Here is a 17,322-nt window from a genome sequence, read left to right on the forward strand (position 1 = left end):
CTCTCCACAGAGACCTGGCAGGCCAGAAAAGGCTGGCAGGACATATTCAGGGTCCTAAATGAGAAGAACATGCAACCAAGAATACTTTATCCAGCAAGGCTCTCATTCAAAATGGAAGGAGAGATAAAGAGCTTCCAAGACAGGCAGCAACTGAAAGAATATGTGACCTCCAAACCGGCTCTGCAAGAAATTTTAAGGGGGACTCTTAAAATTCCCCTTTAAGAAGAAGTTCAGTGGAACAATCCACAAAAACAAGGACTGAATAGATATCAGGATGACACTGAACTCATATCTTTCAATAGTAACTCTGAACGTGAACGAGCTTAATGACCCCATCAAAAGGCGCAGGGTGTCAGACTGGATAAAAAAGCAGGACCCATCTATTTGCTGTCTCCAAGAGACTCATTTTAGACAGAAGGACACCTACAGCCTGAAAATAAAAGGTTGGAGAACCATTTACCATTCAAATGGTCCTCAAAAATATCTACCTTTGTTGAACATGGAAATATTTTCTATAATAGGTAGGTACATTTAAATAGCATCAAATTGTATTTTAATAATTGTCAGTGGTGATTAGGTAATTCTGCAAAACAGTCCATGTAACAAAAAAATAGTCACCTTGATGGGGGTGCCTGGGTGGCTCAGTTGGTTGTGTGTCTGCCTTCAGCTCAGGTCATGATCTCAGGGTCCTGGGATCAAGCCCTGCTTTGGGCTCCCTGCTCAGCAAGGAATCTGCTCCTCCCTCAGCCCCTCCACTCCTTGTATTTTTTCTCTCTCTCTCTAATAAGTAAATAAACAAAATCTTAAAAAAATAGTCACATTGATGACACTTCCTGTTGCTGATGTAGTTGCAGTCTTGAAATTAAGTAAAATATTTCCTTTTAAAAATATTATTTATTTATTCAGGAGAGAGAGAGAGGCAGAGACATAGAGAGAGGAAGAAGCAGGAGCCTGATGCAAGACTCAATCCCAGGACCCTGGGATCACACCCTGAACCGAAGGCAGACGCTCATCCACTGAACTACCCAGTTATCCCAAGTAAAATATGTTTCCTAGTGCTGAGATGCTTTGGGGACAGTGATATTAAATAGTGGTCAGAATATACACACTACTTTATTAATTACGATTCTAGGGACAAACACATTTCACATACTTATGGTAAGTGTCAGTAAAATTTTGTTTTGTGACTAGCCATTTACAGCTAAATTAGATTAAAAACAAATCATTGAAGTTCTAGTCACAAGGCATCCAAAATTGAAGTAAGTTGAAAGAAAGAAAACTATGTCAGAGATCCTTCCTATTTCTATATTAAAGCATTAGAACAAATGACTCAATATCAGGGACAGATTGCAAACAACATCAAAAAGATGTGTTTAGTTTATAAGCTCATAAAGCCATTTAGATGTTTTTAAATTAATAATCTAAATGTGTACTTACTTTTAAATGCTTTATACATAGGGACCAAATTACTTGTGATTAAAGCATCATATTGACTATCAGAAGTCCTGTTGTTTGCTGTAAAACAAATGGATTTGATTAACTCTAGCTAGAAGAGAAAATATAACAAAATACGTAATTAGCAAAATACTATTACATACCAATGAAAATTTATTAGCAGTTGAAATATAGGAGTACTAAGTACTCTCCAGTAAAGGTTATAAATAAGGCCAGCAGTTTCATACATTTGATACCTATAGGTTGAATGGTGACCTTCAGAAAGATATATCCAAGTCCTAATCCCCTGTACCCGTGAATGTGATACATAGGAAAATTGGGTCTTTACACAGAGTTATGGGTCTCAAGATGAGATTTATCTTGGATTGATTGGATTTATCCAGGATCCTGGGATCATGCCCTGAGCCGAAGTAGACACTCAACTACTGAGCCACCCAGGTGTCCCATCTGTAGGTATTTTAATAAGATATATCAGTTTATTTATCGTAAGTCTGTGTTAGGTATTTAAATTGATATACTACTTACTTTCACCAAGCTTTTTTTCCCCCACTCTAAAAATCCCTAAGTTAAAAATCTCTAAATTGACCTCTTAGGTCATGGCTTCCAGAAAAATAAAGCCAAATATCAGGAGTAAATCCATTCCCAGAAGCTGAAATTGCTTAAAATCTCATTGAGTGAGTTAATAAAAATGGCATTTCCTGCTGAATAAGGAAGAGATTTGAGTTCAGAAAAAATGACACTGGCTTTTGCATGTTCCCAAGAGAGATGTTTTCTAAAAATAATAAATAAATGTGAAGTTCATTCAGCTGCTTAATCTACGGTATGAAATTGATGGACATATGCATGCTCCATGTGTCACAGGCCCAAATTCCAGCCTGATTTCTTGCTACAGGCACAGCTGCATGCTCCATGCAGACTTTACCTTGGGTAGCAGACAGAAAAAAATGGGTTTTTTTAGATGCCTTGTGTCCCTTTCCAAAGAATCTTCATTCAGTTTTAAAATTAAACCTAAACCTGCCAAATTCTCTGAACGTCTCAGCCAGATTAGAGCTGATGTGTGGTTCCCACTGCAAAATTTATTAGTCTTTCTTATAGCTGTTGCTTGGCTATAGGTCACCCTACAACCACTGGAAGCCGCCTGGGCAGCTAGTTTTCCCCAAGCAGGTAGTTTTGGTGGGGGGAGAATATGTTTAAGGCACACGCCCACATCCAGCTGATGAGGGCTTTCTAAAGTGCTGCCCTAAAAAACAGTCATACTAACCGGGAGGATAGAGGAAGCCATGGGTGATATTCTGGTCTGCTAAATAAAAGGAACACTTTTGGCTTTCAGAAGGAGCAACTCTGACATCAGCCCGCAGACAGTCTGGGACAGTGGGAGGAAGAGGCGATGTGTCTCCCTGTTGAAAAAGAGAAAAAGAAAAAAAAAGTTATGCCCACAGTTGTGGCAAACCTACACCTTATATGGTTTGTAACTTCCCTAGAATGTTTTTCATTTAACCTTTTCCTATCCTTTTTTCTTACTGAATCAGGTCTACGCAAGCAATGGAAATGAAGTGTCTTCAATGTTTTCTTCTGTGGTTCCCTTCTGGTTAGGGACAGTGGGAGGGCAAATCAAAAACATCCTGGAAAGGAATATTTGCAGAATAAAATCCTAAATTAAGAGCAAATGAATAATGAGAGCTCCTGCTAAAAAACAAAAATTCTTTTCAGGATCTAATTTTTAGGTGGTAATGACATATGGTGTACTTACAAGTAAATATTGAAAGTAAAATGAAAATAATTCCTTTTAAAAATACACATACGAGGGATGCCTGGGTGGTTTGAGCATCTGCCTTCGACTCAGGATATGATCCCAGGAACTGGGATCAAGTCCCACATTGGGCTCCTGCAGGGAGCCTACTTCTCCCTCTGCCTGTGTCTCTGCCTCTCTCTGTGTCTCTCATGAATGAGTAAATAAAATCTTTAAAAATATATATTAAAAAATTAAAAAATAAAATACACATACAAACTGTTGGGGAATCTGAGAACATATAATTCAAAGAAGCCACAGTTTTCTGAACTTACTTATTTGGGGACTTAAATTGTAGCTATGTCATTATGTAATATAGGAATATTATTTTTTGCAATTTTCCTTGTAACTCCATTTATTTTTTTGTGACTCCATTTAAACACTAAAACAATAATTAATCCATTAGCAGACATCCTATAAATAGGCTGCCTAACCCAAATGTTTAAGGCACTATAGTTTTAAATTATATTTCAATTAGCATATAATCGTAAATAAACATTTTGCTATTCATGTAATTTTTCCATTTAATTTTAATTGATTCATATGCCCAATACTCCCCATAATGTATATATTTCTTAACAAGAACAAAAAAAAAGGTTTAATTAAATTAGGATATCCTTCCCCTATTTACTGCATTGTAGTAAAAGCAAAAATTACCTGCTGTCTAAACGTATAATCATTTGATAATATATTCACGTATGAAATCATCACATGGTATATTTTAAGTCTATACCATTTTTATGCCTATTATATCAAATAAAGCTGGAGAAACATAAAATGTAAAAGATGAATTCACAAAGAAAAAGGCAAAAAACACTGCACTATATCCATAAGCAGGAGAGTACCATGATGAGGTATAGAATAGGTAGGAGATGAGGATGAGGGAAGTCTGTGGAAAGCCAGTCAGAGAATGTACTCCCTAACAAATTACAACACCCCAGTCGGAAAAAAAACACCATATTGAAGTTGAGTAGATTCTTCAACTTGATTGAACACATTTATCTCTGCTCCCTTCCAAAATCCCACTAAAAGAACGTTAATGATGGAAACACATAATAGGATAATAAGAAATTTTCAAAAGCTGGAAATCAGATCAACATATTTGTTCACTATTGTAACATGACTTAGTAGGCCACTAAATACTGACAACAAAAAACCATGACTGGGGAAGGCACAACAGAGTGGATTCCTACTACCAAATACTTGGGAGTTTCCTAAAGACAAGCAATGTACATAGGGCCAGAAAGAAGAGACCAGATTGAAGATAGAAAATTTACTCCCTGGAGAATTTGAACCAGAGAAATGTTCAGTCTATGGACACAAGACAGGCCAGAGAGCAGGTGCACCATATTGAAAGCAATGGGATTAAATACAAATGTATATACTGGATGGTAAGACTCCTCCCATTCTCATTGCTCACAGGAATGCTGCCTGATTCTATATGCTGGGTCAGATTAAAAGTGTCTTTTCTACATGAAAGACTCCTAACTCTGGGAAACGAACTAGGGGTGTGGAAGGGAAGGTGGGTGGGGGGTGGGGGTGACTGGGTGGCAGGCACTGAGGTGGGCACTTGACGGGATGAGCACTGGGTATTATTCTGTATGTTGACAAATTGAACACCAATAAAAAATAAATTTATTTTTTTTAAGTATCTTTCCTTTGGGAAACAAACCAGCCTAAAAGGAAAACTAGATGCTTATAATTGGAATTTTTCCAAAAAAATGGCTGGTTCTTATCCTGAACAACCTATCAGTCTATCACTAGCCCAGCCTCAGCCATGAAGCTTAGCATCTCTCCCTTAACATATAAAATTATAACCAAGGATTACCAAACATTTTGTCAGGGTTGAGGAAGAACCAAGATAAAAAGCAGACAACGCAGAAAGAAGAGAAAACTTGCTCCTTGGTGAGAAGAGAGTATAGAGAGTATAAAAGGCCATCAATATAGAAAGAAGAGAAAGCTATAGAAAAGCAGAAACAGCTCTTTGGATTTATTTTTTTTTAATTTTTATTTATTTATGACAGTCAGAGAGAGAGAGAGAGGCAGAGACACAGGCAGAGGGAGAAGCAGGCTCCATGCACCGGGAGCCCGACGTGGGATTCGATCCCGGGTCTCCAGGATCGCTGCCCTGGGCCAAAGGCAGGCGCTAAACTGCTGCGCCACCCAGGGATCCCAGCTCTTTGGATTTAAAAGAAAATATGGCAACAGAAATAAAATAATCAGTAATATTTGTAAGATGAAGTTGCAAATATCTTTCAAAAGTAAAATTAAAGACAAAAGATCGAAAAAATTAGGGAACATATAAAAATATTAGACAGTCAGTGCAGGAAATGTTATGTCCTAGTAACTTGAAGAAAAATTATCTCTAAAATTCTAAAGCTAAACCATCCAATAACTATACAGATAGAACAAGAATATTTAAGATGCATAAAGTTTCAAAAATATACCTTTCCTTCTTCCTTTCTCAGGAAGTTCCTGAGTGATAGAACCCACCAAACCCAAAAATAAACCAAGAAATATGATGATATTTGTATTAGAGGCATGGATTAGCTCCCACCATTTATTTCACTCTCCTAGTTGCAGACACTGGAAAGCTAAAAACATTTGTTTATATTGTTTCAAAAACATATCACGGTAAACAGTTCTGAATGACAAAGGGGCATGTGAAGATGTCATAAAATAGAAGAACCAACAGTATCAATTGTGAGCCCCAGAGACAAAAAGAATATTGTGAGTTGATGTTTCCTACCACAGGTCTTTATCCTTTTACTCTAAAACTTCACATATTGTGGATAGAACTGGAGGGTATTATGCTGAGTGAAATAAGTCAATCAGAGAAGGACAAACATTTTATGGTCTCATTCATTTGGGGAATATAAAAAAATAGTGAAAGGGGGATCCCTGGGTGGCGCAGCGGTTTGGTGCCTGCCTTTGGCCCAGGGCGCGATCCTGGAGACCCGGGATCGAATCCCACATCAGCCTCCCGGTGCATGGAGCCCGCTTCTCCCTCTGCCTATGTCTCTGCCTCTCTCTCTCTCCTGTGTGACTATCATAAATAAATAAAAAAAATTAAAAAAAATAGTGAAAGGGAATAAAGGGGAAAGGAGGAAAAAATAAGTGGGAAATATCAGAAAGGGAGACAGAATGTATACAATGGAATATTCCTCAGCCATTAGAAACGACAAATACCCACCATTTGCTTCAACGTGGATGGAACTGGAGGGTATTATGCTGAGTGAAGTAAGTCAATCAGAGAAGGACAAACAGTGTATGTTCTCATTCATTTGGGGAATATAAATAATAGTGAAAGGGAATAGAAGGGAAGGGAGAAGAAATATGGGAAATATCAGAAAGGGAGACAGAACATAAAGACTGCTAACTCTGGGAAACGAACTAGGGGTGGTGGAAGGGGAGGAGGGCGGGGGGGTGGGGGTAAGTGGGTGACGGGCACTGAGGGGGACACTTGACGGGATGAGCACTGGGTGTTATTCTATATGTTGGTAAATTGAACACCAATAAAAAATTTATTAAAGAAAAAAGAAAGGGAGACAGAACATGAAAGACTCCTAACTCTGGGAAATGAACTAGGGGTAGTGGAAGAGGAGGTGGGCGGGGGTGGGGGTGACTGGTTGACAGGCACTGAGGTGCACACTTGACGGGATGAGCACTGGGTGTTACTCTACATGTTGGCAAATTGAACACCAATAAAAACTATATTTATAATAATAAAAAGAAGAAGAAAAAAAAGAAGGAAAAAAAGAAGATTCTTCACCATGACCATGTGGGATTTATCTCTGGGATGCAAAGTTGGTTCAACACTCGTAAAACAATCAATCTGATATATCACATCAACAAGAGAAAAAACAAAAACCACAGGACCCTCTCAAAAGATGCAGAAAAAGCATTTGACAAAATACAGCATACATTCCTGATCAAAATGCTTCAAATTGTAGGGATATAGGGAACATTCTGCAACATCTTAAAAGCCTGCAGCAAATATCATTCTCAATGGGTAAACACTGGGAGCCCTTCCCCTAAGATCAGGAACAAGACAAGGATGTCCACTCTCACCACTGCTAGTTAACATAGTACTAGAGGTGCTAGCCTCAGCAATCAGACAACAAAAAGAAATAAGAGACATTCCAATTGTCAAACTCTCCCTCTTCGCAGATGACCTGATACTGTACATAGAAAACCCAAAAAACTCCACCCCAAGATTGCTAGAACTCATACAGCAATTCAGCCATCTGGCAAGATACACAATCAATGCCCAAAAATCAGTGGCATTTCGATATACTAACAATGAGATGGAAGAAAGAGAAATTAAGGAGTCAATCCCATTTACAATTGCACCCAAAAGCTTAAGATACCTAGGAATAAACCTAACCAAGGAGGTAAAGGATCTATACCCTAAAAACTACAGAATACTTCTGAAAGAAATTGAGGAAGACACAAAGAGATGGAAAAATATTCCATGCTCATGGATTAAAAGAATTAATATGGTGAACTTGTCTATGCTACCCAGGGCAATGTACACGTTCAATGCAATCCCTGTCCTAATACCATGGGCTTTCTACACACAGTTGGAACAATCAATCAGTGTGGAATCAGAAAAGACTCCGAATTGCCAGGGGAATATTGAAAAAGAAAACCGTGCCTGGGGGCATCACAATGCTGGATCTCAAGCTGTACTACAAAGCTGTGATCATCAAGACAGTGTGGGACTGGCACAAAGACAGACACATAGATCAATGTAACATAATAGAGAATCCAGAAATGGGCCCTCAATTGTATGGTAAACTAATATTTGACAAAGCAGGAAAGACGATCCACAGAAAAAGGACATTCTCTTCAGTAAATGGTGTTGGGGAAATTGGACAAACACGTGCAGAAGAATGAAACTAGACCATTATCTTACAGCAGACACAAAGATACACTCAAAATGGATGAAAGATCTAAATACGAGACAAGAATCCATCAAAATCCTAGACAGGAAAACACAAATGTTGGAGAGGATGTGGAGAAAGGGGAACGCTCTTGCACTGTTGGTGGGAATGTGAACTGGTACAGCCACTCTGGAAAACCGTGGGGGAGGTTCCTCAAAGAGTTAATCATACAGCTTACCCTACAACCCAGCAATTGCACTGCAGGGGATTTACCCCAAAGATACAGATGCAGTGAAACGCCAGACACTTACATGTTTATAGCAGCAATGTTCACAATAGCCAAACTGTGGAAGAAGCCTTGGTGTCCATCAAAAGATGATTGGATAAAGAAGATGTGGATTTTGTATATAATGGAATATTACTCAGCCATTAGAAACGACGAATACCCACCATGTGCTTCGACATGGATGGAACTGGAGGGTATTATGCTGAGTGAAGTCAGTCAGTTGGAGAAAGACAAACATTATGATTTCATTCATTTGGGGAATATAAAAAATAGTGAAAAAGAATAAAGTGGAAAGGAGAGAAAATGAGTGAGAAATATCAGAGAGGGAGACAAAACATGAGAGACACCTAACTCTGGGAAACGAACAAGGGGTGGTGAAAAGGAAATTGGGCGGGGGTTGGAGTGACTGGGTGACGGGCACTGACGGGGGCACTTGACAGGATGAGTACTTGGTGTTATACAATATGATGGCAAAAAAACCTCAATAAAAAATATATATATATAGGGATCCCTGGGTGGCGCAGCGGTTTGGCGCCTGCCTTTGGCCCAGGGCACGATCCTGGAGACCCGGGATTGAATCCCACGTCGGGCTCCCAGTGCATGGAGCCTGCTTCTCCCTCTGCCTGTGTTTCTGCCTCTCTCTCTCTCTCTCTCTCTCTCTCTCTCTCTCTCTCTTTCTGTGTGACTATCATAAATAAATAAAAATTTAAAAAATATATATATATATATAATGAAATAAATAAAATTCTTCTTCTAGTCACAGTTTTTTCCTACAGGGAATTTTTATAGTTCAAAAAAGTGTGATATGAATAATGTTCCTAGTTTTTTGAAGAATCATAAGACATGATTGGGTCATAATTTATATTAGTGCTAACAAGCTTTGGAAACAAGAGAAGGCTATTAAAAATTCAATGAGGGATCCCTGGGTGGCGCAGCAGTTTGGCGCCTGCCTTTGGCCCAGGGCGTGATCTTGGAGACCCGGGATCGAATCCCACGTCGGCTCCCGGTGCACGGAGCCTGCTTCTCCCTCTGCCTGTGTCTCTGCCCTCTCTCTCTCTCTCTCTCTCTCTCTGTGTGTGTGTGTGACTATCATGAATAAATAAATAAAATCTTAAAAAATAAATAAAAATTCAATGATATGGTACATATATACACATATATATCGAGAGAAATGGAAACATTTTTCAAGAGTGCTAGATTTTCCTCTCAGAAAACGTTCTTTGATTTACATCAAATTTATAAGGTAATTGTAACATAATCAAATTTATTGCGCTAAATTTTCACCCAGCAACTGAAAAAGCAGTTCACATAATCCAACTGTGTGGCCCCAGAAGCAAAACCTATATACAATCTACTCAACCCTAATAGTTTTGAAGTTATTGTAGCAGGACCATGATTTCAAATCACAGCTACTTCTCCAGAACTCTTCTGAGATAACATTAACAAAAATTAGAAAAACCATCAAAACCATAGAAAAACAACAGCTCCATAAAACTTCAAGGCATAAGCCAACTGGGCCCATGCTCCAAAAATCGCTTATTTAAACTCTGACTTTTCAAACACAGGGCTGATTTAAAACATTTTTTATATTTTTAATCAATTTATTTTTTATTGGTGTTCAATTTGTCAACATTCAAAATAACAGCCAGTGCTCATCCTGTCAAGTGCCCACCTCAGTGCCCATCACCCAGTCAACCCCATCCCCATATGATGGCCAGTGATGCAGAGCATTTTCTCATGTGAGTGTTGGCCATGTCTATGTCTTCCTCTGTGAGATTTCTCTTCATGTCTTTTGCCCATTTCATGATTTGATTGTTTCTTTGGTGTTGAGTTGAATAAGTCCTTTATAGATCTTGGAAACTAGCCCTTTATCTGATACGTCATTTGCAAATATCTTCTCCCATTCTGTAGGTTGTATTTTACTTTTGTTGACTGTATCCTTTGCTGTGCAAAAGCTTCTTATCTTGATGAAGTCCCAATAGTTCATTTTTGCTTTTGTTTCTTTTGCCTTCGTGGATGTATCTTGCAAGAAGTTACTGTGGCCGAGTTCAAAAAGGGTGTTGCCTGTGTTCTTCTCCTTTATCGAATATTAGTTGACCATAAAGTTGAGGGTCCACTTCTGGGTTCTCTATTCTGTTCCATTGATCTATGTGTCTGTTTTTGTGCCAGTATCACACTGTCTTGATGACCACAGCTTTGTAGTACAACCTGAAATCTGGCATTGTGATGCCCCCAGGTGTGGTTTTCTTTTTTTAAATTCCCCTGGCTATTCGGGGTCTTTTCTGATTCCACACAAATCTTAAAATAATTTATTCTAACTCTCTGAAGAAAGTCCATGGTATTTTGATAGGGATTGCATTAAACGTGTATATTGCCCTGGGTAACATTGACATTTTCACAATATTAATTCTGCCAATCCATGAGCATGGAATATTTTTCCGTCTCCTTGTGTCTTCCTCCGTTTCTTTCAGAAGTGTTCTGTAGTTTTTAGGGTATAGATCCTTTACCTCTTTGGTTAGGTTGATTCCTAGGTATCTTATGCTTTTGGGTGCAATTGTAAATGGGATTGACTCCTTAATTTCTCTTTCTTCGTCTCATTGTTAGTGTATAGAAATGACACTGACTTCTGGGCATTGATTTTGTATCCTGACACACTGTTAAATTGCTGTATGAGCTCTATCAATCTTGGGGTGAAGTCTTTTGGGTTTTCTTGATTTAAAACACTTTTATGTGAATCTCAGAACATCCTTGTACATATTTTTCTTGAACCACAATATACTGACACAGTGATTTTTGAATTAGAAAGCAGAAAATTGCTAGAATTCTATCCTGTCACATGGAGGGAGAAATACACATACTTGTGTATGTTCTGTGGGATCAGTTAAATGACAGGAACTTTTGGTAACAAAGAAGCAAGTTTTAAGACAATAACAAAAAAGAATTTTACTAAATCCTTGGTCTGAGTACCCTTAAAATCTCCCTGCCTCTGGTTTCTGCTTTAGCTCATATAAATTCAGGAATGGAAGACAGCAGGGGTAAGTATGAAAAATACAAACATTCCCCTTAACTCCACACAATCCCTGATACATGGACTTTCCAAATAGAGAACTAAATCATCTGATTGGCCTTGAATCATACTGCCCTTCTCAAAAACAAAAACAAATTATTTTAAGGAATCAATAACTTCACATTGTTGTTCCACAGTATGTTGAAGAAAATCACAAACTGAACTTTTTGCATGATAGGAAAGTGACATTGCCATTAACCATACACATGAGCTCAGGTAACTGTTGGTAAAAATATTGGGAAACATCAGTGCTCTCCTACTACTGACCACAATTAAACCATTTTCAGCAACAGAGTTGGTGTTCAGAACACACAAAGCTTCAATCTTCAATTAATAGGGAAAATATGCTTCTTTTTCTCCAGAAATCTTGAATTAGAACAAGAAGAGTAAATAAAATACAAGAAGAGTAAATAAATCAGATACAACCAATCACTTTCTTGCCATAAAAAAAAAAAGTATCTCTCCCCTAAGCAAGAATAGTAATAGGTTGAGGTTTGTCATCAGTCTTGGACCTAAGATATCACAGTTTTCTTTACAAAAACAGCTTCTTGATTATTTATTTACCCTTCTAGTTGAAAGTACTGCTTTGTCCTTCAGTCCTTAAAAATAATGGCTGGATTAATGTAGCCAACACATTCATTCAGGAAACATTTACTGGGCAGCTGTATTGTGTGAGGATACATCAAACAGAACCATCCCTGCCCTGAAGGGGTGTTTTGACTGATTTTTGGCAGACTTTAATTTTTGCTTTCCTTTACATTTCCCTGGTTGCTAATGAGGTTCAATTGCTTGGCTCATACTTATTGCCTATTTATTAACTAAGACATTTGTAGTTTTCTCGTTTATTGGAAATTTATTAGCTATTCTGGATCTTAATTACCATTCTGGATATTCACCTCTTGTTCCTCACATACAACACAAATATATTGTCTCATCCATAACTTTCTTTTTGTCACACATTAACATTAATATGGCCAAATTAACCAATTCCCTCTGTATTTGTTGTTGTTGGGTCCTAAGGAAATCATCTCTATCCCAAGGTCATAAAGATACACTCAAAGGAAAATATGGATTTGCTCTTCAAATTTAGGTCTATAAATCCACCAGCAATTTAATTTTGTATATGGTGTGAGCCAGAGATCTGACATTTTCTTCCTTTTGGTAGCCAAATGTCCCTGGGTCACTTATTGAAATAGAGATTGCTAGACAGTGAAAAAAGAAGAGAATATCAATAATTGCATTCTCAACCTCAGCCTCAAGAGATTTATGATATAGCACATCTATACATGTAAGTCTAGCCTGACCTATTGGAGCAGTAGATTCTAAAGGGAAGGATTACTGCTTATTCACATTATGTTCTTTGTGCCTACCATAATACACAGCAGAGAGTAAAGTATGCAGTAAACAACCAAGTAAATGTAAAGCCCTTTATAATCTACTCGGCATCACCTTTTAGGTGCACCCACTGTGTACTTAGGATATACAAAACAGATAGTGTGCCTCTGTTTTCTGATGCCACTCTTCAAAAGCTTCTTTTCTAATTGCCTTACAATTGGCCCATACACATCTTTTAATTTCTCCGGGCAGAACACGTGTTCCCCTTTTGCACCCACATAGCACCCACAAATTCTTTTGAGAAATAACTGGGACACTGTGAACTCCCTTTGGGATCTCTACTGAAAAAATCAAACTTCAGTTCTTAGAATATTAGGGAACCACAGATTTTTTTTCCAGTCTTCATGGATCAAGGGACACAGGTACTTACTGGTTTGGGTACTGTATATGAGCTCCACAAGGGCATCTTGATAGCTTTTCCAAATCCACTGACATATTCCCTGTGATATAGAAGACAGTGTTCCTTGTTCTTCTGCATAACCCTGGGCCTCCCAAATGGTAAATTTAGTTTCTCTGTTGCTGTTACTAGAGTAAAAATAACATAAAATAAAAATGCTTGTAAAATTAGCAAATGCTTCCATGCATAAAAGCGTCATTATTCTCTGATGGTTTATAATGCACCAGTTTCTCTGATAAATATTTTACATACTTAACTTCTTTTTTTTTAATTTTTATTTATTTATGATAGTCACACAGAGAGAGAGAGAGAGAGAGAGAGAGAGAGGCAGAGACACAGGCAGAGGAAGAAGCAGGCTCCATGCACCGGGAGCCCGACGTGGGATTCGATCCCGGGTCTCCAGGATCGCGCCCTGGGCCAAAGGCAGGCGCCAAACTGCTGAGCCACCCAGGGATCCCCCATACTTAACTTCTTAATCCTTACAACTCTGAGGCTAAGTGTTACTGTTCCATTCTGTATATTACAAAACTAGGGCTTAGAAAAGTAATTTGGCCAAGCAGCTAACCGCTCACAGGACATATTTGAAGAGATGAAACCTCAAAACCAAAGGACATACTTTGTAACAAAGATGATCCACCTTAATAATTATCATAGGAAAGATATTGCCATTTTATTTTTTTTTGATATTGCCATTTTATAAAGAAAAGTATGTCCTAATATGATTATTTTTATATTCCTGTTATTATATTTTAAAAATCCATCAGTTATTGATGGTTTAAAAACCTACAAGGTATTCATGTCATGCCTACAGACTATAAAAAGATTATAAACAAAGATATTTACTGAACTCTTCTGTGCCAGGCACCAAGTACACACCTATATTAACTCATTTAATTTTCACAAAAGCTCTATAAAGAAGGTACTCCCATTTTATAAATGATGCAACAGGCCTAGTGAGTTTAACACAAGAACATTTAAAAGATTATAGGTAATAAGAATGTTGTTATGGGCCAGGCACTGTTCTAGATTCTTTCCATGGATTAACTCTTTCAGTCTTTACAATGACATGAGGTGGGTACCATGATTATAGATAAGGAGACTGAGGCACAGAAAGGTTAAGTGATTTGGCCCAGTCACACAGCCAAGAAGCTGCAGGGGTAGGCAGTTTGGGCCATTCACATGTAACAAAAAGAACAGCCAAAACCATTTGAAGAAATTTCCTGGAACCACTGCAAGTGCCCCAGGCTTACAATTGTTGTTATTAGATACGGTTTTGTGGAGGTTTTTTCTTGCTGTATATCAGCAATACAATCTTTATGTTCAAAAGCCTCTGGGAGCTTATTATAAAGAATCCCCAAAAGACAATATTGTGTTTTGTTAGGCCTACACACTAAAGGCTTAACATATTTTCTATTGACTTACTTTGGTCTTGAGGGAGATTTAGCATTTGATTCACGTGTTCTAGAGAAATATTCTGCAAAAACAACGTGGGAAAGAGAAAGTAAGTCAAAGTGATAACACGTGTAAAAGGCCATCAGGATTATTTCTGCAGTCACACCCAAATGTACTACCCAACAAAGAAACCAAACTAACTTGAGTTTATTTTTTTAAGATTTATTTATTTAGGGATCCCTGGGTGGCGCAGCGGTTTGGCGCCTGCCTTTGGCCCAGGGCGCGATCCTGGAGACCCGGGATCGAATCCCACGTCGGGCTCCCGGTGCATGGAGCCTGCTTCTCCCTCTGCCTGTGTCTCTGCCTCTCTCTCTCTGACTATCATAAATAAGTAAAAATTAAAAAAAGATTTATTTATTTATGGTAGACAGAGAGAGAGAGAGAGAGGCAGACAGGACGAGGGAGAAGCAGGCTCCATACCAGGAGCCCGACGCAGGACTCGATCCCGGAACTCCAGGATTGCGCCCTGAGCCAAAGGCAGGTGCTAAACCACTGAGCCACCCAGAGATCCCCCTAACTTGAGTTTAAATTCCCATTCTGCCACGCTCAGAAATACAGACATACTACTACTGCTTGGGATGCTTTGTGTGGGAGTCTGCAAAGATACAAGATAATGGGGCAAAGCATTTTGACCACAGCTAGAATCAACTACTAAATTGGCAGGACAACATCCCTGGGCTCTCAAGCTAGTATGAGTACAACTCACTGAGGCTCTTATTAAAATGCAGATTTCAATTACTAAACCTGAGCCCAGTGGGCCCTGAGATTCTGGACCTCTGATCAGCTTGCAAGTGAAGCAGATGCTGATCCTGTGACCACATTTTGAACAGCAAAGGGCATTCTTTACAGAGTACAATTTGGACATTTGTAGTCAGGTAGACCAAATTTCTGTGACTTTGGGCAGTTTACCTAGCCTCTCTGACCCTTCTTTGCTCCTAAAACAGAGATTAAAAACATCCACATTGTAATGTTTTATTATGATAAGATGATTATTTTCAATGGCAGTTTCATCGAGGTAAGCTATAGATAAGGAATCCACACCCCTACCCTGATCTTGGCTGTGGTTTTGATTTTTATTGGAAATCTTGACTGGACTTTTGTCCATTCAAGACTCTTGGTCAGCATTTATTTATAAATACTTATTGATCTATGTGTTGTAATGTTACCATGAGGATTAGAGAAAAATCAAGTCTTTGCTGACCCCTGGCTACAAGGAATAATTCTTACCTGAGACAGCAGATACTTATTGAATTCCACAACATTTTAAATTTGGCATCAAATGCACCTTGACATTGGTTTTAACTTGATGGACTCTTGATAACTGGGCTCCAACTCCATTCCGAAATCCCAGCCCACATCCTTGTGTTGCAGTTCTCATGGGTAGGGTTGGTCCTTAAATTTGGAGCTTCTGTTCTGACTCCTTGTCTTTGGGGGGTGGGGGTGAGGGCTCCTACCACTGGAATATCACCTTACTGAGTCTCTTGGGATCTGAAGTCAAGCCCCTGAACTCAGCCACGTGCCTGAACCACTAAAAAGACCTGTATGAGGTCTTGCAGCTGAAAGAGGTTTATGTTGATGAAAGAAATCCAAGAGACTGGGTGACGGGCACTGAGGGGGCAGTTGGTGGGATGAGCACTGGGTGTTACGCTATATGTTGGTAAACTGAACTCCAATAAAAAAATAATTAAAAAGTAATAATAATAAAAGTGTTTGTCAGAGAAAAAACAAAAGAAATCCGAGAGAGCTCCAAGATTCTACTGTTTTGAAGGCTTGACACTTAGCTCACAAGGTAACTAATAATTTCCAGATAGTGCTTTCCAGTTTACAAAGCATATTCACACACTCAATCTTACAATGCATCTCTCATTTCCAGACAAGTTTTGGAAAAACCACATACATTTACTTAGTAAATACCTAAGCTAGAACACAAACCTGGTGGTCAGCTACCCTGGTTTTAAGCCCGGTTATAGATTTACTTGCCCCTTTACATTCTTATGGATATGTTAAGTTATTACTTACATTTTGTAGCTCAGAGCATGAACAATCTAGAGCATCTGTGGGCAACGGAACAGTAAAGCCACAAACAGAAAACTTTGACACTTCCTCTGCATGGGATGGCTCATAAAAAGGTACCTTCAGAAGATGGTTTAAACTACCGTGGGTGCCATTGTTTGGTGCTGGTTGAATGTGTAGAAGATCTGTTTTTAAAATAAGTTCAAAGTAATTTTAAATTAAAAGGCAACAGCATTTATATAGAAGATGGAAGAAAACAAAACTGCCTTTAATAAATTCTCCTGTAACATGGTCTTGTACTATATCTGCCATTCAAGTTAGTGACTCTTCCCCCCTGGTTTTGTTTTTTGGTGGTTTTGGGGGGAGTGGTTTTTTTTTTTTTAGAGAGGGGTGGCCTGGGGATGGAGCAGAAGGAGAGGGAGAGAGAGAAAATCCCCAAGCAGACTCCCCACTGAGCAGAGCCTGATGTGGGGTTCAATCCCACTACCCCAAGACCATGACCTGAGCTGAAACCAAGAGTCAAACTCTTAACTGCCACCCAGGCGCCACTGCCCTCTCCAACAGGATTTCTATCACCCCCTC

At 38.7% G+C, this 17,322-nt stretch overlaps 1 protein-coding gene across 12 annotated transcripts in view; it reads right to left on the reverse strand.

Annotated features, from left to right (window-relative positions):
• The window catches only part of ENPP3 (ectonucleotide pyrophosphatase/phosphodiesterase 3), a 97,532-nt gene that overhangs the window by 8,983 nt on the left and 71,227 nt on the right, over positions 1-17,322 (reverse strand). For all 12 annotated transcript variants that reach the window (XM_049092490.1, XM_049092491.1, XM_025418053.3 and 9 more), the window contains 5 exons: positions 16,747-16,925; positions 14,698-14,749; positions 13,249-13,403; positions 2,717-2,852; positions 1,438-1,515 (listed from right to left, as the gene is read on the reverse strand). In XM_049092490.1, coding sequence (XP_048948447.1) covers positions 1,438-1,515; positions 2,717-2,852; positions 13,249-13,403; positions 14,698-14,749; positions 16,747-16,925 — 600 coding nt within the window. The remainder of the gene's footprint in view (positions 1-1,437; positions 1,516-2,716; positions 2,853-13,248; positions 13,404-14,697; positions 14,750-16,746; positions 16,926-17,322) is intronic.

Source organism: Canis lupus, chromosome 12, assembly GCF_003254725.2.
Source record: "Canis lupus dingo isolate Sandy chromosome 12, ASM325472v2, whole genome shotgun sequence".
Classification (NCBI taxonomy): domain Eukaryota; kingdom Metazoa; phylum Chordata; class Mammalia; order Carnivora; family Canidae; genus Canis; species Canis lupus.